The 20,171-nt window shown below is 52.2% G+C and overlaps 1 protein-coding gene across 8 annotated transcripts in view; it reads left to right on the top strand.

The window, feature by feature from the left end:
- ARID1B (AT-rich interaction domain 1B) overlaps positions 1-20,171 on the top strand; it is a 370,148-nt gene that overhangs the window by 339,860 nt on the left and 10,117 nt on the right. For 6 of the 8 annotated variants that reach the window (XM_058662259.1, XM_058662090.1, XM_004595447.4 and 3 more), the window contains 6 exons: positions 4,631-4,740; positions 5,656-5,814; positions 11,480-11,689; positions 13,837-14,041; positions 17,108-17,246; positions 17,487-17,659. In XM_058662259.1, coding sequence (XP_058518242.1) covers positions 4,631-4,740; positions 5,656-5,814; positions 11,480-11,689; positions 13,837-14,041; positions 17,108-17,246; positions 17,487-17,659 — 996 coding nt within the window. The remainder of the gene's footprint in view (positions 1-4,630; positions 4,741-5,655; positions 5,815-11,479; positions 11,690-13,836; positions 14,042-17,107; positions 17,247-17,486; positions 17,660-20,171) is intronic. The other 2 variants (XM_058662203.1, XM_058662154.1) reach the window with 2 other exon arrangements.

Here is a 20,171-nt window from a genome sequence, read left to right as displayed (position 1 = left end):
CAGCGAGGTTTCTGGGGTTTGCTCCCAGAGCAGCATTGCTTTATCATTTGTCCCCAAAGGCTTGTCAAAGATGAACAGATGGAAGTCCAAGTACCACCTTGGTGATGAACATGGCAGCCCTGTGGGCGCTGGCCACCTCTGCCCCGTCTGAGTGCCCTGTGTGTGAGTGCTCCTTGGGCATGGTCTGTGGCCCTGGGAGTGCCCTGTGGGCATGGTCTGTGGCCCTGGGAGTGCCCCGTGGGCGTGGTCTGTGGCCCTGGGAGTGCCCTGTGGGCATGGTCTGTGGCCCCATCTGTGAGTGCCCTGTGGGCATGGGCAGTGCTCCATCTGTCTGGACAAGCTTTCTGAAACACAAGCAGCCACACAGTAAATACTCACCTGCTACTAGCAAGGCCCATTTTTCCCTTCTGGGCCCCAGAGCCAGAAAAATGCCCAGCCCAGGGCCATCTGTCCTGAGGACTAAGACACACGGAGTGTCTTTTTGTTATCACTATTCAGATAACTCAGCTTTCAGTATTTCCCACTGAAAAAATCTCCATGAAAGGCCATTTATCCTTACAGTATTTGCTGTGGAGTGGTGGTTTTTTATTGCAGTGTGCACTTTGAAATACTGAACTTTTACTCATTGGAATATGTGTCAGGTTTTGCCCTCCACATTTATATCATTTTATTCTGGAATCATTAACTCCAAGGCAGCCTGGATTCACGTAGCAGCTCGAGGAGGCGATCACTCTGTGTTCACTCGGTTTCCGCTGATAGGCACATGGCACTGCTGTTGCCACACCACAGCCCTGAGCGGGGACAGGAACCTCCCGGGCACTGACACCGTCGTCCCTGCTGAGAGCTGGGGTCTCGGGGCGCACACTCGGCTGTCGGTCGAGCTCGTGGAGGTGATTACTGGCGACAGCAGGGCAGCATTTCTCTCAAAGTCACGCTTGGAGAAAGGGAGGATAATGCAGACGCGGGGCTTCCCAGGCCGAGGCAGCCAGTGCAGCTGGCACTCTGGTCACTGAGCCCAAGCAGTTGTGCTGTAGGTGGTGTTCTGAGCCCAATAAATAAATAAATCCTCCCGTGTAGTGATCAGTGAGCAAGTATTGGTTTAAATACAGTCAGGGCAGTGTGCCTGTAGCAGCTGCTGCTTCTAGGAAAGGTAGGGTGGAAGCAAAGGGCACACTTCCTTCTAAAAGGGGCATTTTGGCGGACCGCCATTCTGTTTCAGCTGTTTGGGGGAGGGGTAAAGGCTTAGGACCAGGTGTTGCTATGGGCACAACTGGCAAGCACGTGTGACCATACAGTTCCTGTATTGTTTGTTGGGTTTTATTTTCATGGAGTCTGACAAGGCCCAGCAGCCCTACACATGCCCACCTTAAGCCAGCATCTTACAGTGCGTGTCCAGACGCACCAAACAACGCCTTGCCCAGGCAGCCCAGCCACGCTCAGCTGCACGCCCGCTGCCCCAGACCTGCTGAGCACTCTGTTAGCACCCTTCCTGAGCAGGAAGCAGCTCCAGAGCCACTCACGTGCCTCCGGAGGTGGGAGCCGCCACGTCAAGCTCTCCTGGGGTGCATTGGCATGGGGAGTTGCCACAGGGTCACACTGCAGGTTGTGGATGCTAACACAGGGATACTTGGCTCACAGCATCCTGCCACACCTGCTGCCTGCCGTGTGTGACATTAGCTATTTCCCAGAGTTTACTCTCAGTGATGCTAGCAGGGCAGCAGAGGAGGGTGAGGAGGGGCTGTATCATTGGCACCACTGCTGGGTGGCACGGTTCATACCTTTTGGGGGTTTTCCTGTTCCTCTGCTGGTTTTAAGGCAGTGGGTCCAGGTGGGCTGCCGCTCCCCTCCCCACCACCACCTCCAAATACAAAGGACTCCACATGTAGAAACAATGAAAACCAGGCCTTAGATGGGACCTCTTTGGAAGGGGGACTGCATCCCGCAGGGGCAGGGCACCCCGGCTCTTCCAGGAGTATCAAGGATTCTCTCCCACGTCTTCTGTATGTGCTTCACGTCTGCCACGCACAAGCTGTCGTACACACCCACAGGTGCACACTTGCGGACAACCCCAAGTGGGGCAGGTGGTCAGGAAGAGCAGGGCACTGCGTGTACCCATCTCACCTGCCTTCGTGTCCTCTGGGTGGTGACTGTGCAGCCTCATCAGGACACGGAAGGGAGCGGGAAGAAGCAGGAGTGAAGGCTTCAGTTCCTGTTCCCCTGCCGGTGCTCTGTCCTTTGTGAATGTCTTGAAAGCACGGAGTCACTGCCTTAGGAGCCTGACCTCCCCCAAGGGACCTTTACTACCCTTGCCACACTGGGCACCGATGTCAGCAGTGGAAAGCACAGTGCCCCGGTGTAACAGCCTCAGGAGCGTAGGGGGTATATCTGAAGAAGAAGAAACGAGGACCCTGGAGTCCATCGCCCTGGGGGGCATGTGCGCTTGGTGCTGATTCTTGAGAATTCTGCTAAGAAAACAAAAGCGTGTGGTGCCAGGAGCCATGACAAGGACATCTCGGGCCCATCTAGGACGAAACCATCGGCCTCTGCCCAAGCCCCAGCCTTGTGTATCTCAAGGCAGCAGCACAGTGCAACATGGGCACCTTCCTGGCGTGTCCACAATGCCAGTTTTGAGAACGGAGACATGAGGCATTTCAAGGCAGCACGTGGTCACACGCATGTAGATCTTGTTCTGTGTGGATGGTCACCAATCACCGTAATTATACACTGGCCTCGTTCTTTCTATTTGGACGTTAACACAGCAAACATGTAGAGTGGACACTGAGCGACTCAGACATAGCATAACGACAAAACGCCAGGTTTCCAGCATTGGGGGGCAGCCCCTGTGCGCTTCTCTCTAGAGCACAAAGCCGCTGGCCGCTGTTCCTGCCAGCCTGCAGGGCCAGCCAGCGTACAGGGCTGTTCGCACACACGCCCTGCTTTGTTAGCCTGCTTTTCTTCCAAAAAGGCTGTTTTCTGATGGGCAGGTTTACGAATTCATTTCTTGTTGGACCCCAGAGGTAAATCCGCACCAAAGCAGCCGCCACTCTGAGCAAGGCGGTCTTGGTGCTGTAATCTCTCTCAGCTGCTTTTTTGAGGTTTCACACATTCACAGAAATAACAGCATTTTTAGCTGATCCCAATAGATTTTTCTCTGCAGCTGCATCACTTGAAAAAGCTTTTTGTTCCAGTTCTTAAAGTCTAAGTATTGAAAGTAATTTGGAAAAAAAAATCCCAATTATGATTTGTGTGTGTTGTGATGACTTTAAGGGCTGGCTGGGCTGCAAATGGGCTTTGCAAACCCAGCGAGCCCAGAGGAAACACAGGACTTCCACATGCATTGCGGAGGGTGTTGCTGCAGCCGCACGGCACGTGGCCGGGTAGGCCGTTTTGGCAGGACCTGTGGTCTCAACCTGCGGTGATCCTAACGATATTAGCAAATTAGCACCACAGAGCTTGCCAGCCAATTCACCAGAGCCTGCTCTCGCTCTCACTGCTGTGATTAAAACTAATTATTTTCTAAAACTTAGTAATACATGGATATGTGCAGTAATCATTTTGTAGTGGGCAATCTGTGGGGCCTTGTTTAAGCATCAGCCCCCACCCCCACCCCACTGGCACATTGCGCTCTGTGTCCTGCCCGGCTGGGACAGCACTTTGTTCTGCAGAATGTGAAGACACTTTTGGGGAAACCTCAGTTGGTTTTCCTTTAGCCTGGCAGTGTTTTCTGGCTCGCCCTCGTGTCCCCCGCCCTCTCCCTCACTCGGACTCTTCACACATCTGTTTGCTGTGGCTCCCGCCCCCGCAGCCCAGCACTGTGCAGGTGGGTGCACAGCGGGGCTCTGTGGGGGGCTCAGCTGTGCGTTCCCAGGGTAACTGCACCATTCCCTCTTGTAGCCTGGTGCTTCCTCCAGAAAGTACCCCAAAGCCCTTTTTTTTATCCCTAGCTGTCTGTGAGACCTGCAGTAACGGCTGCCCCATCAGCGGTGCCATGGTGAACCTCGCACTCTGCAGTCTGGCTGCAGTGGGCTGCCCGAGCCGGGACCCAGGCCACTGAGGGCCGACCCTCAGCTCTGTGCTGGACTGCAACATCATCACCCCCCTGGGAAATAACTAGAGACCCCTTCTTCTAGAAATAGGGCTTTTGAAGAGCGCCTTTGTTTTTCTAAGTCATCTACTGTGCTTGTCTTGCCTTATCCCAAGACTAGACCACATTGCGATAGATAAGACTTTCAAAAGAAACCACATGAAATGCCAGGTACTTTTGCAAAGCAGAGATTTATCTGGGTTTAGGAAGTGAGGAAGACGCAAAGCCCCCTAGCGGCCAGGTGAAGGATGTGTGCAGCCAGGGCCTGTCCTGCAGGTCCCTGGGAGGGGAGGGCTTACAGCTGGCTTCCTGCTACGCGTTGCCCACCCTTCTGAAGCTGTGTTGACCTTGTTCAGTGGTTTGGGTCCTGCATGTACAGACTGACTTCCAGGATGGGGTGCTGTTCAGATTTCAGAAACCAGTTTGCTCCAGGTTTCAGTCTTTTTTCTTTCCCTTCTTCAAGGAAGATTCAAGTGTCCCATGCCTCCTGCACTGTGACACCCCCACACATGTAACCCTAAATTCTTTTCTCCTGTTTTCGATTAGCATCTATGGGTCTTGCAGATATCATGTCGCCTGGTGAATCCAAACTGCCCATGGCTCTGAAAGCAGATGGCAAAGAAGAAGGCCCTGCACCGCCTGAGAGCAAGGCAAAGGTACTCTGTGCCCCGCATGCCCGTGCCCTGCCTGGGAGCCAATCGTCTGCCACCCTCCTCTCTGTGTCCCACACGCCCATGCCCTGCCTGGCAGCCAATCGTATGCCACCCTCCTCTCTGTGCCCCACACGCCCATGCCCTTCCTGGCAAACAGCTGCCTCCCGCCCTCCTCTCTGTGCCCCGCATGCCCGTGCCCTGCCTGGCAGCCAGCCGTCTGCCACCCTCCTCTCTGTGGCCTGCACACCCACAGCCTGTGCCCCACACGCCCGTGCCTTGCCTGGCAGCCTGCCGCCTGCCACCCTCCTCTCTGCCACTGGCTGCACTTGTGTTTGGCTCTGCTCTGCTCCCTCCTACATGCCTTCATTTTGTGCCTCATGTGTGTGGTCTTCTTGTCTTTCCCCCGACCCCCTTCATGGTGTGGATCTGAACGTTACTGGTTCTGATGGCATTAACAGGGTGGGGGGACGGAGCAGGGGGGCAAGACCCCCTAAGAGCTGGGGGGGGAGCGGGAGGGGGCGGCCTGGTTGGACGCTTGAGCCATTTCTCTGCCTTCAGCTTGTAGCTGCCTGTTTCGGTCGCCTCGGCGGCTACAGCATACTTAGTAATTTGCTTTCCTGCCTATTTGCTAAATAAGGTGAGCCGCTCTTTTCTCCTTCCTTGCTCTCATAAGCAGTAACCCACACTGAGCAGTCCATGTCGGCTTGAAGGAGGCACGGTGGCTCTAGGCTCCAGCATGCCACAACCCTTCCAGATCCTACTAATCCAGGGCCGTGTTGTCACCTCTTTATCCGCGTGTCTGTCTGTACTTGTCTGTGCATAGTGTCTAAGAATTAGTCTGTTAAACTGGATGTGCTTTCTGTTGTTTCAAACAAAGTTTGCCCTACCTTTGTCATTTTTCTTATTCATCTACCACAGGATAGCTACGGCTCTCAGGGTATTTCTCAGCCCCCGACCCCTGGCAACCTGCCCGTCCCTTCCCCAATGTCCCCCAGCTCTGCTAGCATCTCCTCCTTCCACGGGGATGAGAGTGACAGCATTAGCAGTCCAGGCTGGCCAAAGACTCCATCCAGCCCTGTAAGTGGCTCTGGTGCTCCTTGTTTCTGTTTGTATTTATTCGTTTATTTGGTTTGGGTTTTTGGGTAGTTAATGAATTCTGTTTGAATGCTTGCTTGTTGGTTTGTTCTGCTTTGTTATTTATCCTCAAATGGGTTTTATGTGTATGAGTGACTGTATCAGTAGTAGGACGCGGGAAGGAACTGTGCATCACGGGAGTTTGTCTGCAGGGAGAATGGCCACAGTGGCCTCTGTGCAAAGCAGAGCTGTGCTGCCGGGCCAGGCGCCCACGAGGGCCATGCCCACTGACTGAAGCCCACGCGCTGCCTGCCGAGCTGCTGCTCCGTGTACCCGAGCCCCAGCCTGGCCCCTGCTGTCTCCAGGGCCGCTCCTAACACCTTGCATTCGAGAGCAAGCAGCTCAGCGTCATGATGCAAGCGCCTGCCAGGGGACCCAGCACCAGCCCTGCTTTGTTTTAAGATTCTTCCTCTGAGATTCACAAGACAGCTGAAGAAATGGTGGTGCAGGTGAACTATGAGGTTAATAATGTATACCTTCACTAAAATGAGCTGAAATCGGGAAATTGTATTCCGAGCAGAACTGCTGGTCATCTGGAAATGAAGCATTGCTGTCCATGTTGATGCACAAGTGACAGAAAGGTTCATGCACCTGCCCGGGGATGTTCAGCCAGAATGTCCATCTGACAGAGTCAGGCCTTTATTTTTCTACTGAAGAAATCATTCTGTGCCATTTAAAAAAACGCTGCAATGATGCTATAGTAACATTTATTTTATATTCATATGAGGAATCAAAATTATCTTTTTTAAAAAAGACAGAAACGCAAGGTACAGTGACTGGCCGAGAGGGCTTAATTAACGTAGCAGGGCTGTAAGGCAATGAGCAGAGGGCCAGGAGAAGCAGGCTGCGCATGGTGAGTCCGCCCTCATCAGGTGCACGGGCTGGCGCGTCAGCCATGCTTGCAGCCCTTCCTGGGGCAGAAGGCACCGCTCAGCCTCTGTCCTGGCCCGCAGCACCCTCACACTTTAGGGGTGGGAGGACGAGCGCCTGGAGTGCTATTTGCTTGGAGTCTCAGAAGGCAGCCAACAGTGTGGGTTTTTCCCTCCAGTAGTCTACCCTGGGTTTTTGTCTGCTTTCTTTCTTTTCTACTCGGAGAAAGCACGTTTGAACCCCTAGCACTCTGAAGTTGGCAGATAGAGTCAAGTAACTTGAAAGACCTTCAGATGTTGGCTCAGAGAGCTCTAACAGGTTGAAAACAGCGATCCTAAGACTGAGGTGTTACTTACTAAACATGAAAACTATGAACAGACTACCAGGACACTTCAAAACGGCAGTGGGAAAGTGGAATTAGATTTCAGTTTATTTTGGTGGAAAGGATTACTGAAATCCATGCATACATTTTTCCCATCAAACATTTCCACAAACCTTCTGAAGACCTCTTAGCGAAGAAGCGAGTGAAAACCCTGTCCTGCTGGTCGTCTCATCCGTTACCTCCACCCAGTGAGGCCTGTAGGAAACTCTTCACCCAAAGTCTCCCACAAATGTAAGGGGAAGTCAAACCAAGTCATTGAGTGCCTGATCTGATGACAGCATAATTACAGTTAGATTTCAATCTTAATTTTCTTTTATTTTTTTTTTCCCTGAATATGCCCACACCTCTTCCTATAGCATGCACTGCTCTCTGAGTTTACAAATAGGGCAGTGTTGGGCACAAGGAGTGAGACTCCACCCAGGACACCTGCATCCCACATCAAGGTGCCTGTGTTAAAAGTTCCAGCTGCACCTGCTTTCCAGCTTTGGGCTGGTGCACCCCGTGAGAGGCAGTGGTGAATGCCCAGGCTGTGCCCCTTGCCACCCATGGAGTCCTGGATTGAGTTCTGGGCTCCTGACTTCCATGTCTGGTCCATCTCTCTGTCGTGGGCATTTTCAGAAGTGAGCCAGCCGATGAGAGGTTCTCTCTCCCTCCCTCCCTTTTCTCCCCACCCCCTTGCTTTCTCCTTCTCCTCCTCCCTCTCTTTCTCATCCCCCTCTGTCAGATAAATGAAAATTAATAAAGTTTCAAAAGTGGTTTATAAGCAGACAGGCAGCCCCCACAGTACATAAGGCCAGGAGAGGCTGTGGTTTGCTGTAGCAGGCCACTGCGGGTGGAGAAGGCAGCCGCCCTTCTGAATGAGACGCTAATTCAGGAAGGTGGGAGAAGTGGAGTGGAGTGAGGGACTGCACCGTCTCGGCCATCAGGTCGCCACACACCTGCCTCCGGGAGCTGTCAGTCGCTGCTGAGACGCCACGTGCCTCTCAGGAGTGTCCCCTGTACCGCCTGTGCCAGCAGGCCTGGAAGGGCTGGTTGGAGACGCTCTGTGCTTTGACATGTCCTATTGCACCACCCTTGTCTTGTTACAGAACATTCTGAAATAAAAATACACATTTGCCCATGCACAGACACAGCACCAGGCATATGGTAGCAACTGTTGACGTGTAAATCTGCCTGTGAGACTTGAGGGACGCGTCCTTAACAAGCTGAATTAAACTCTAAGCAAGGAACATACTGGTGGCACCCTGAGAGTGTTTTGCAGCAACTTCTCAGTAATGTCTAGTTCTCCTTCCTGCCTCCAGTCAGTCTCTGAGTGGTTGGGTGCATCCTGGGTAGTCCTGCGAGACCCGTGGAAGTTAGCCCTTTCTCGGAAGCACCATCGTGCTTGCCTACTGTCACAGGGTGGGGCATCAGGATGCTCTTTGGCAGTAACACTGAGGCTGTGTGTGCTGTCCATCCATCGAGCCTTTTCTATTCACTGATTGGTGAGCTAGCGAGGCTGAGTGGAGATGGTGGGTGCTGGCGATGGGCACACCACTTTCCCAGCCCTCAGCAGCACCAGGCATGGCCATGTTCCCATCACACCTTGCTCACTGGAATGCTGTGCAGAAATGCTGGCATCAAATGTCATTCTTAGTTGAATGCTGCCAGACTTTACCATCTTTTTCATACATTTCAGCATTTGTAGAACAAATCCCCCTCAAAGACTTGGGTGTGCAGAACCTTGTTTAACTATAGGCAATTCAGATCCACCCCTTCACATACCAAACACACTGTCCCATAAAAACAACTGCAAAGAAGAAGCTGTGTGATGTTAAAATAAAACTGAGTTAGTTTAGTGAGCAGTTCATACAGGTGTTAGCAGCCAAGCTGAGGCTTAACCTCAGGTGTATTATCCTGAACCATGGTGGCAGGGTATGCTTTTGAAGCTCTAAACATTATAAAACTTATTCCAAAAACTGTTACCCTCTTTAAATGTTTCTAATTTTAGGAGAATAAATTAAGATGGCTAAGGTTTAACAGCAGAAGATGAAAATATATATATGGGTAAACTGAATGAGTCGCTTTTTTTAGCCATGTTTTAAGTTCTAACAATTGAGTCCTTTCAGAAATAGAGGCAATATTTTTGCACCCCAGTGTATGGCCATCCTTTTTTATCTCATTTTTTATTAAGTCAAATATTTTGAAAACCGTTTAGTTTAATTTTGTAGTACCTTTCCAAAAGAAAATGGAAGAAAAAAATAGGAACCTCCAGAAAGGGTGAAGCATTGGAGTTCAAGGTGCTGCTCAGGATACCTGCATCTCGTCTTGGGATGACTGGATCAAGTCCAGCTCTGCTTCTGACCCCAGCTCCCTGCTCCTACTCAAGTGTTTGGTTCCCTGCCACTCCTAAGGGAGACTCAGATTGAGTTCCTGCCTTTGACCTGGCCCAGCCCTGGCTGTTGGAAGAAGTATAAAAAGATTGATGTATCCCCCTCTTCCGTCTGTCTCTCTCTGTCTCTCTCTCTCTCTCTCTCTCTCTCTCTCTCTCTCTCTCCCCCTTCCTCCCTCCCTCCCTGCCTTTCAAATAATTTTTAAAGGAATCTCTAGAAAATGCCAATTCTACTTCTGACGGCCTTGCTTCAGTAAGGTTAGCAGTGCAAGGTTCTGAGAAGTGTGTGTTGGACTGCGTCCTCCTCTAGTCAGACTGGAAAAAACATGTTAAAGCCTTGCCACTTGGTGTGCACTGTTTTCCATTTTTGAGTGTGTGTATATGGGTATACACACGTGCATATATAATGCTAAGCTCTCTCCAAAGTCATTTTCATTTTGGGGGAGGGAGGGGCTTCCATCTGCTGATCTCACCCTCCAAATGTTTACAGTAGCCAGGACTGGGCCAAGGCCAAAACTGGGATCTGGGGTGATAGGAGCTCAGTTGCTGGAGTTGGGAGTTGGGCCAGGACCCAACTCAGGCGCTCCAGTGTGGGATCCATGGGTGTCAGCCTCCAAGACCAACTGGCACTCATAATTTTTAACCAACCTAGAGCTTAACCTTAGCACCCAAGTAAATCCTAAAAAGAGCTTATGCTACTTTCTTTATCTGCCATTCTCCATTTGTTATTTCTATCAGTTGTACTGCCCACTTTTGTGTATCTGTTTTAAAGAATCCACCTTGGGAATTCTAAGGCTGAGGACTTAAGATTTCAACCTAGAGAGTGGTAAGATGGGCAGACAGGTTCCAGGGATTTGTTCTCAGCCCCTCTTGCAGGTCAGGCTGGTGAACAAGGTGGCACCTCACCTCCATGGCCAAGTTGGCATCAGCCTGTCAGATTTGGGCAGTGCATTTAACATGTTAGGCTTAGTAAAGAGAAAGGGGGGAAACTTAGAGTGTTCTGTCTAAAATAGTGGATGTATATTGCAAGCAATAGCCTCATGCCAATCACAAGTGCATGTCAAGGAAGTCTTTAGTGAGAACTTAGAAACAGTGCTGCCCAGAAACCCTGGCGTTATGAGTACTGTCATAGACACAGGTAGGTAAGCTCAAGGGAGGAGGTACAGTTAGGCTATTGAGGGTCAGACGCAGTTGCGTGCCTGGGTCACAGGACCCTGGAGGGCAGGCCACACATCAATGTGCAGTGGTGGTGGCCCTGGCACCCTAGCATCCATTGTGGTCTAAGAGTAGTAGTGGCAGCCTGAGCCGCGCCAGCACAAGTGTGTATCCCTTGTGAGTGCGAGATTGAAAGCAGCACAGACTGAGTCAAGTGTTAGACCTTCACTTTGATGGTGAAGTTCAAGAAGAATTAATAGGAGAAGCTGCTCATGCCAAGCGCGCCAGGACTGCAGTTGCCTGGTGGCCGGCAGAGCCCCGTGCGGGCCTTGGAACAGTTGGTGGCCGCCTTGGGTTTGCCCAGCTGGCGCAGTGGGTTGGCTTCTTCCCCGTGAGGTTCAGGGTTTTAGTAGAAAACCTCCCCTCAACCTCGACTTCCTAGGTGAGCGTCACCTGGGCCCCGTGACCCTCCTCCTGTGATGTTTGTGACTCAATATCACGGCTCCGAGAGCTAGGGCCCTTCCACTCTGAAAAGCACATGAGTGTCTGGAGTCTTGCCTTCTGGGATTCAACGCACCAACCAAGGGCAAAAGGTTTCTGTTAGAGTACATAAAGGGGTGTTGGGGCTCTTGATATAAAGTTGAGGTAAATTCTTAATAAGAAAATGTCCAGTTTGTGCCTGAATTAGTAGCCCTCCTTCCATGTTATTGTGTGATACAGGAGTTTGAGTCTCTCCTTCTCTCATGTCTGATGACTCATTACTTGTCTCTCACCTCTTCCCTTCGCTCCATCCCCGATGCCCTCCCTCGCCTGCTCCTCCCGGGCACCAGAAGTCCAGCTCGTCCACCACCACGGGGGAGAAGATCACCAAGGTGTATGAGTTGGGGAATGAGCCCGAGCGGAAGCTGTGGGTCGACAGGTACCTCACTTTCATGGAGGAGCGGGGCTCCCCGGTCTCCAGCCTGCCTGCGGTGGGCAAGAAGCCCCTGGACCTGTTCCGGCTGTACGTGTGCGTCAAAGAGATCGGGGGCTTGGCACAGGTGAGTGGGCAAGTTGGGGCTCAGGGAAAAGGATACCACGGAGAGAAAGTGAAGCCCGTGGACAGGCAGCTTCCCAGGGCCCAGGAGTGGTGCTGTGATAGGAGCATAGGCAAGCCCTAACTCTGCCACCAGCTCCCCGAGCAGCCCCCTGACTCAACTTCCTCACCTGCAAAGGGAGATCATTAGGCTGCATTTCCCTACAGGGTCTCCCAAAGCTCTGGAAGGTTCCAAAAAGTGATAGTAAATGCCCCAGAAAAATTTTGCAAATACCCACCTTGTCCAAACATTGAAACCACTCTTGAATAACGCCTCGTGCCAGCCCTGGGCCTCTGGCAGGCTGGGCCTGGAGAGGACAGCGGTGGCATCAGGGGTGCCTGCCTTCTGGCTGGGGCTTACCTACCTCTCAACAATGAGGCCTTCTCAGGCTCATGCTGTGAGCCTCATGCCCTCCTCATACCCTTGGCAGGAATCTGCCTGCCACAGAATGAGGGAGAGCCTAGAGACCTGGGAGACTGTGGCCTATGGCTGCCTGAAAACCCACCAGATGCAGGGGCACCAGCCCCTGAGGACGGAGGGGGCACTCCTGTGTAGAGTACACAGAGGGACCCAGAACCACGGGCAGGTTCCCTTCCTGTCTTCCCAGCTGCTGACCACAGCTGGAGGGAGCTCACAGTATGTCTGTCCCCACCCCGGGTCAGTACAATGAGCCTGGACCTGGGTGGCAGCCAAGGCACCCTGTGTTCCACCAAGGTGGCATGGTCACCATGTATCCAGGAGTGAAGTGCTAGTGTCCAGGTCTGCCTGGTACCCAGCTGGGTATGCCAAAGCTGAATAATGGGGTGCAAACCACAGGAGAGTGGCTACCTTCAAGCCTCTGAGGTGCCTCTCTTCCCCACCCCTGGTTCCCAGCCTCCCTGACCTACCCCCCACCACCACCGCAGCTTTCAGGAGTCCCCAAGGCTGCACCAGGACCAGGCATCACTGTTTCCTCCATGCATGCAGTGCAGGGGTTGTCTGGCTGTAGGACACGCCACAGGTTGGATCAGTTCTCTGGAGCTGTTTGCCTTAACCATCAAGGTTTCCTTGAGTTTGGCTGGGTGGCCCTGTACTGCATGCCCCATCCCACCCTGTGCTGCGTGGGCGTCAGGTGCTGCGCCCACACCACACTCAGCCAAAGGCCTTGAGGCACAGATGGCGCAAGCGGCACCTTCTTCACCATTTCTAAAGCTAATGCAGCCTTCATCAGCCACCAGGCGGCATGGCCGTGCCTGTCCTCCAGCTGTTTACTGTGCATCAATAAATGGGCACAAGGAGCTATGAGAATGCGAGGCTCCCACAATTCTGTGTTTCCCTAAACCCCCCTGATGGCAGAGGCAGCGTGCCTCCCGGCACCATCACAGGCTTTCCCCGCCCTCTTCTCTTCCTTCTGTATTCTGTCATGTCCAGCCTCCATGGGAACAGTGACACCTGCCACACAGGTGGCCTCTTGCTCTGGGGGCCAAGCTGGTGACTCAGCGAAGCCCTGGCAGACAGCAGAGACATCATGTCAAGCTAATGAGCTTGAGTTTGTGGTCAGGGGACTCCATCTGCCCTTGTCCTGGGTCCCGCCTATGTCTGGCACCCAGAAGGACCCCCAGCGAGAAGTCAGAGTTGCTTCTGGAAGCTCAGAACTGTTGGAAGAAAACATTGCTTTTCATATCAATGTCAATTGATAAACAGTGCTGCTCCTGTTGGTTTGTGAATTGTTTTAGACTGGCATTGTTTTTCTTGGTCGCAGGTGGCGAGAGGTGAGTGTGAGCAGGAGTGTCTGTTGGCTTAGAGAAGTCACAGGCTCTGGAAGGGCCGGGCCAAGCGGCAGGAGGTGCTATGACGGTCGCCTTGGCGAGCCGGGCTGCTTGTGGCTATCGCGGGTTCCTCACTGGCTTTATGGCTGTAAATACTGTCCCTGAACTACTGGGTAGGAGTAATGAACATTAGTTAAAACAAGCAAATGAAAAATAAAATAAACCAAGACATTAGGTGCTGTCTGGTTTTTTGTTGTTGTTGTTTGGTTTGGTTTGGTTTGGTTTCCTGGCTTTAAACAAGCCATTTAGGTGCAAACCAGTGATCCTGCCTTTTTTTTTTTTTTTTTTTTTTTTTTTGGCCAGGTTAATAAAAACAAGAAGTGGCGTGAGCTGGCAACCAACCTAAATGTTGGCACCTCGAGCAGTGCAGCGAGCTCCCTGAAAAAGCAGTATATCCAGTACCTGTTTGCCTTTGAGTGCAAGATCGAGCGAGGGGAGGAGCCCCCACCAGAAGTCTTTAGCACCGGTGACACCAAGAAGCAGCCCAAGCTGCAGCCGCCATCTCCTGGTAAGTGGCAGCGCTGCAGCCATCAGCCCGACCGGAAGCCCAGGCCCTCGGGCTGCTGGGCCAGGCAGTTCCAGGGAAGCAGCCTGTGGCAGCGCTGCAGCTGGAAGCCCAGGCCCTCGGGCTGCTGAGCCAGGCACTTCCGGGAGCAGCCTGATCCTGGGGGAGGTTGCTTTGCTAATTTCACTGCAAGGGAATAAAGTAAAATCTAGGCTGTCTCCATTTCTGGCAGGACTTAAGAACCAATTCTCTTGCTCTCCCTTATTTAGTCCAGTAGATTTGGAGCTCTGAGCATTAATCCTGACACAACTGTTTTGCAGTATTCCCTCTCAGTGCACAATAGATGCCCACACACACCTGTTTCCATCCCTCTGCACTAGGAAGGCCACCTTCCCCAGGCATCAGGCAGCTCCTGCTCTGCTGGGGTCCACTCATATATGGTCTGTGTTGCTGCGGTGCCCGGGAGCTCCCTTCTAATCACCCTGCTGGCCAGGCTTCCTGTGGTCACGTGGGGAAGTCTGTAACCAAAACCCCATCCATCTTGCTGGCAGGTGGCAGACTGAATTTCTATTCTTAGCTGACAGGTGATGTCACAAAACCTGTCACGGATCCAGCTAGGGAATCCTCAATGGAAGATAAATGGGAACGGGGCTCGAATATAAACAGGTGCCCTGGGGTTGACCTCCAGCCGCTGCCGTCCAGACACACCGGCTGCTCTGCCTCTCACCATCCTGCTCTGGAAGCCCACTCCCACCAGGTTGGCTGTGTCAGTGAGTTTCTCAGGCCGGAGCCTGGCTGTGTAGTCTACAGTGTGTGGATGCACTTAACCTGCAGTAACCTTTCCCTTGTTTACTTTAGAGGACACGTTTGTAGCTTCTGGCAGAAGGTAGGGATCTCCCAGAGAGCCTGCCAGCCTCTTCTGGGAATAGAGTTGCAATGGCCCTCATTCATCTTTTTTTTTTCTTTCTTGAAAGAAAAAGGGGGAAAAAACACTGGCAAGGAAGAATTTTTCCATTTTTTTAATTAGCTGCAAATGTGAATACTTAGAAATAGGGTCGTTGAGAAATTCCCACCTGGTGGGAGCTGCCTGTGAGGCACCCTTGCGGTGTGCAGGAGGTCCGTGGCCCACAGGGTTCCCCTGGCCTGGCTGGGAAAGCCACTGTCAATCGGCCATCACCATGTGCGTTGCCAGGTCACCTCCCAGTTCCCTTTGTAAGCGTGAGTTAATACACTTTTCTCTAAAGAGATCTCAATCAGTAGTCAGCCCTTCTGCATTCCAAGCATTTGTCCGGTTCACCGTACAGGACACTGGCCCCAGGCACGGCCTGGCTGATGACAGGAAACGCATGTGCTTGGTTAAGACTTCCCACCTGGAAGTGATGTCCCGACCCCTGTGCAGGTTACCCCAAAGCCTCTTGTGACGTACTTCAGCTCCACTTCCTCTGCAGTAAGAGGTGAGCAAAGATCCCAGCAGTGTTGGCCTTGAGAACTCCCTGGAAAGGACGCTCTGTGGCCTGGACCAGCCTGGCAGACAGGCAGCCCTGAGCCCGGTGTTTGCTTAATGAATGAATGAAACCAGGACAGACTGAGCACCTCGCATGCAAACAACTAGGCTAGACCATCATGCAGGAGCTCAGAAAATACTTTCTCTGACAAGGTGAGGTTCATTAATTTCTTCCAGAGTTCTACTTACTAAGACAAGAGTTCTCAGTTCTGAGCTCCCAGGTACAGTGTCATAGTCAGAGCCAAGTCTCAGAACTCTGGCAACAGTTCATCAGCACACAGGTCTTCAAAAAGTGTGAGAGACCATGTTAGGAAAAAGCTTGACACGCACACGTGGACTGCCAAGGATTTCTCTTCACCAGAGCAAGCCAGTTTTGGATGTCAGCTTTCCACAGACTTTTTGAAGTACCCTGTGTGTCTTGCACTTTTCACTATCAAATCAGATGGTTCCAAAAGTGACCGTTGTCAGCGACAGCCTAGACACATCTGAATTCTGAGATGCTAATAGAATGACTTTAGGCTCATTCCTAATTTGCGGCATTGGTTTTCTTTTTTTTTTTTTTAAAGATTTTTTTATTATTATTGGAAAGCCAGATATCCAGAGAGGAGGAGAGACAGAGAGGAAGATCTTCCATCCAATGTTTCACTCCCCAAGTGAGCCGCAACGGGCCGGTGCACGCCAATCCGATGCCGGGAACCAGGAACCTCTTCTGGGTCTCCCACGCGGGTGCAGGGTCCTTGCAATGGGGAAATCTCAACTGAACTTGAGCTGTGGTTATGCAACAAGGTGGAGGAATCCACCATGGTGGGAGGGTTTGGGGAGGGGTGGGGAGAACCCAAGTATCTATGTAATTGTGTCACATAATACAATGTAATTACTGAAGTTAAACAATAAATAATTTAAAAAAAAAAAAAAAAAAAAAAGAAAGATATTTGCACTCCAAAAAAAAAAAAAAAAAAGCTATTTATTTTTTTAAATTTGGAAATCCTTGCACCAAAGATTTTGTTTTTTTAAGATCTGTTTTACTCGCTTGGAAGGCATTGTTGCATAGGTAGGCAGTGAGAGAACTCTTAACCACTGGTGACCACAGCAACTGGAGCAGGCCAAAGGCAGGAGCTTCTCCCAGGTCTCCTACTGGGCTGGACTGGAAGTGGCACCTGTAGGGGATGCTGGCATCATAAATAGCACTTTTACCCACTGTACCACAATGAGGGCCCCAAAATAGCTGTTTGGAAACAGTCCCTCAGAAATAGACGGATAGCACTGAAATGAGCATTCTTCTACCCAAAGCCTGCCTTTCACCAGATTCTTGGAATAAATACCCAGGAAAGCAGTTACTCAAGGTGTGCTGGGCGCTAGGGCTCACATGTGAAGCACATTGCCAGGTCTTCTGCTCCCCAAGTCCCCCTGAGTCTCACGAGAAGCAGTGTGCCACGTCAGCGACACATGGAGATGTCACTGTTTCAGCCACGACACAAGCTCGGCCACTGTCTGATACAGCTAGCAGGAAGGCGCCCACTAACTTCTCCTTTCTCCCTATTTTTGCATGGCACGATGTCCATCAGCTAACTCAGGATCCTTGCAAGGCCCTCAGACCCCCCAGTCAACCGGCAGCAACTCCATGGCAGAGGTGCCTGGGGACCTGAAGCCACCGACCCCGGCCTCCACGCCTCACGGGCAGCTGACCCCCATGCCAGGCGGCAGGTACGTGCGGAGAATGCTGTGGGCCGGGCCAAGGCGGCTTTCTTGAGCTTTCCGTTTCTGGAGCAAACTTCCTAGAAGGAAGAGATGATTTTTTTCCCCCAAGGATCTACAAATGATGGCTGGTACAAGTTCTAGCCAAGGAGTGGTGTTGGGGTGCCTTCAGGGTCGGTTTCATTTCGGAGCACCGGGCTGGAGATGTGCCCTGCTGGGTCATTAACCGTGGGTCTCGCATCTCTCCAGAAGCAGTACAATCAGCGTGCACGACCCGTTCTCAGATGTGAGCGACTCAGCCTTCCCCAAACGGAACTCGATGACTCCGAACGCCCCCTACCAGCAGGGCATGAGCATGCCAGACATGATGGGCAGGATGCCCTATGAACCCAACAAGGACCCCTTTGGTGGAATAAGAAAAGGTACGTGCAGGGGGCGCCCAGCTGTGCCTCTCCACGGGCAAAAAGCAGCTTGTCTAGGACACAGCCAAGTGAGCCGGTGGCCTTTAGTATCTCTGGACCCTACTTTCTGCCTCTATAAAGTGGGAACGTGGTAGGGTCTGCCCCAGAGGGCATCATGAAGATTAGTGAAGGGGTCGCAGGGAGAACCTGTGCCACGGCGCTGCCCCTCTGGTGGGCAGGCAGGCTGGGTGCTGTCTGTGTGGCGTTATCACTTCAGCATGAAGGTGCACGGCGCCAGGAACGTCATAGCACAGCGGTCATTCCCACACAGCCCCTGCTTTCCCGGAATTGACGGACTGTCGGGGGAAGTCACACAAACACTGAGATACACCATGGCTGTGTAATGATTGGTGAAAGGAGGGAAAGTGAAGGAAGACAGGGTGCCGATTGCACCGACGACAGTGGGGGCGGGGAAAGGACGGCTGCTCGGAGGTGGGAGGTGGTCAGAGGGCCTGCTGGCTCACAGCATGCATGCTGGGGCTGTGATCGTGTTCCGGCATGACTGTCAGTGGGACACACGTGGCTGCTGTCATCCCGTGGTGTGACAGGTGTGTAGGAAGAAGCTCAGTCCTCTCTACTCGCCTTCCTGCCCACCTGCGCCACCTGTCGATTCCCTAACTGCAGATGGCTGAGTGCACTGTTCCCCTGGGAACGCCTGTTCCTCTGCCTGAGCAGGCAGACCCTCACTGCTGTGGTGGAGACCCGTTGCTTTGGAACATTTGGCTATGATAAGCAGTGACGCAGTAGTGGTTGATGTGCAGCTAGCTTCCTGGAAGTAAAATTGTCCATTTAAAAACTGGCAACTCAGTCATCTTTTAATAGCACACCAGCCCAAAATTTAGTGGCTTTCACCACCAGCTCTGGTGGACAGGGTGGCTCCTGGCTCAGTATGTTGTAGGCTGTTGGCCCCAGCCAGCTGGGTTGGAAGCTAAGGGCTCAAGTGTCTCTTGAGTATCTGTGTCGGCAGGTAACCTGCCACAGTGGCCAGCTGGCGCCTCCGCCCTGGGCCTTGTCCACTAGCATCCTGCGTGCCCGTGGCCTGGGGGTGGGTCTGAGAAGCAGCACTCTGAGGGACCCAACCCCGGGGACAGCACCCCTTGCTCATGCTGGCTTCCCATGGTGCTGGTCGTGTGACAAGCCCAGAGCCATGGCGGGTGAGCACTGTGTAGACCGAGTCCCAGGTTGTACCCCAGAGCTGTCAGCAGTGCAAGTCGTGCCTGTGTGATTTTAATATTTGCCATATTATACCCCAAAAATTCTGATTTCTTTTCATTTTGACTTAATTAACTAATAATGAGATCATACGCCTTTTACTGTGTTGATTGGCTGTTTATTTTTCTGCTTGAATGTCTACTTACATATTTGCTGATTTTTTTTTAGTTGTCTTTTTTCTGTTGATTTTCAAGAACTCTGTGATATTAGGGAATTTAGCGTGCTTGAGTTCATGCCATTTGATTTGTCTGTTTTCGTATCTGCACGATGGAAAACAGCCACGAAGGCTGAGGAGTCAAACAAAGCAGGTGTAGGTGTAGTCCGCACTGAAGTCCTCGTGGCCACTGGCTGGGCGGTGGCTCCTGTCCCGAGCCCTGCCACCATCATGAGCTCACAAAACATTAGCCAGCTTTTGCCTCACGTAGCACAAAAGTAACCATCATTGGATGAAGAAAGAGGAGATACCTTGGAATAGATGGTGCCTGGAGGCTGCCCCTGGACCTGCCCGGCATCCTGCAGGCTCAGAACTGATGCTGGTGTGCCTGCGCCCGCCCACTGCCCCTGCAGCCTGGCTTAGAAGCAGTTGCATCTCCCCATGTTAAGTCACCCACAACTTCCCAGCAGCTTTCTCTACCAGATGCAGGAGCGAGTGGCCAGCCCGTGGCTATGATGTTAATGGCTCTGCCTTTTCTTGCTGTCAGGGAAGGGAACTAACTTTGTGTGCATGTTTCTTGTCAGTCTCACAGCGATTTCTTGAGAAGGTCTTACTGACACTTGGAAGCTAGTGACTAAGAGAAAGCACTGCGTCTGGGCCCACATTTGCCTTCTGTACTGCCGCATAGCAAGTTGGCACCACGTACAGCCCGCTTGGGCCCGGCACAGCACGGGTGCTGTCCTTGTAGAGTCTGGCTCCAAGCCTGGCTCCAACGGCCTCTTGGGCTGGAAGCAGGATGCTGCCCAGGACTGCGGGCTGCTGGAAAGCAGGGATCCCTTGCAAGGGCATGCAACTAGTTGGTAGAACTCAGATCCTGGTGGCGGGGGCACCGAGAGGGACCGCACCCTGCTCATGGCTGGTGCACAATTCTCCAGGTCCCTGGGAGATACCTCAGCCTTGGTTGGTTCTCTGACCTCAGACCCAGATGCACAAGGTTCTCAGAATAAGCTCCCTGACTAACTCAAATCCAGCTTATTAAGAGCTATAACTGACTCCAGGAAATGTGGGAATATCTCATCACTGCCCTCCAAGCTTCAGTCCTCCTCT

This window comes from Ochotona princeps, chromosome 1, assembly GCF_030435755.1.
Source record: "Ochotona princeps isolate mOchPri1 chromosome 1, mOchPri1.hap1, whole genome shotgun sequence".
NCBI lineage: Eukaryota > Metazoa > Chordata > Mammalia > Lagomorpha > Ochotonidae > Ochotona > Ochotona princeps.
This window is presented reverse-complemented; position numbering and strand designations above follow the sequence as displayed.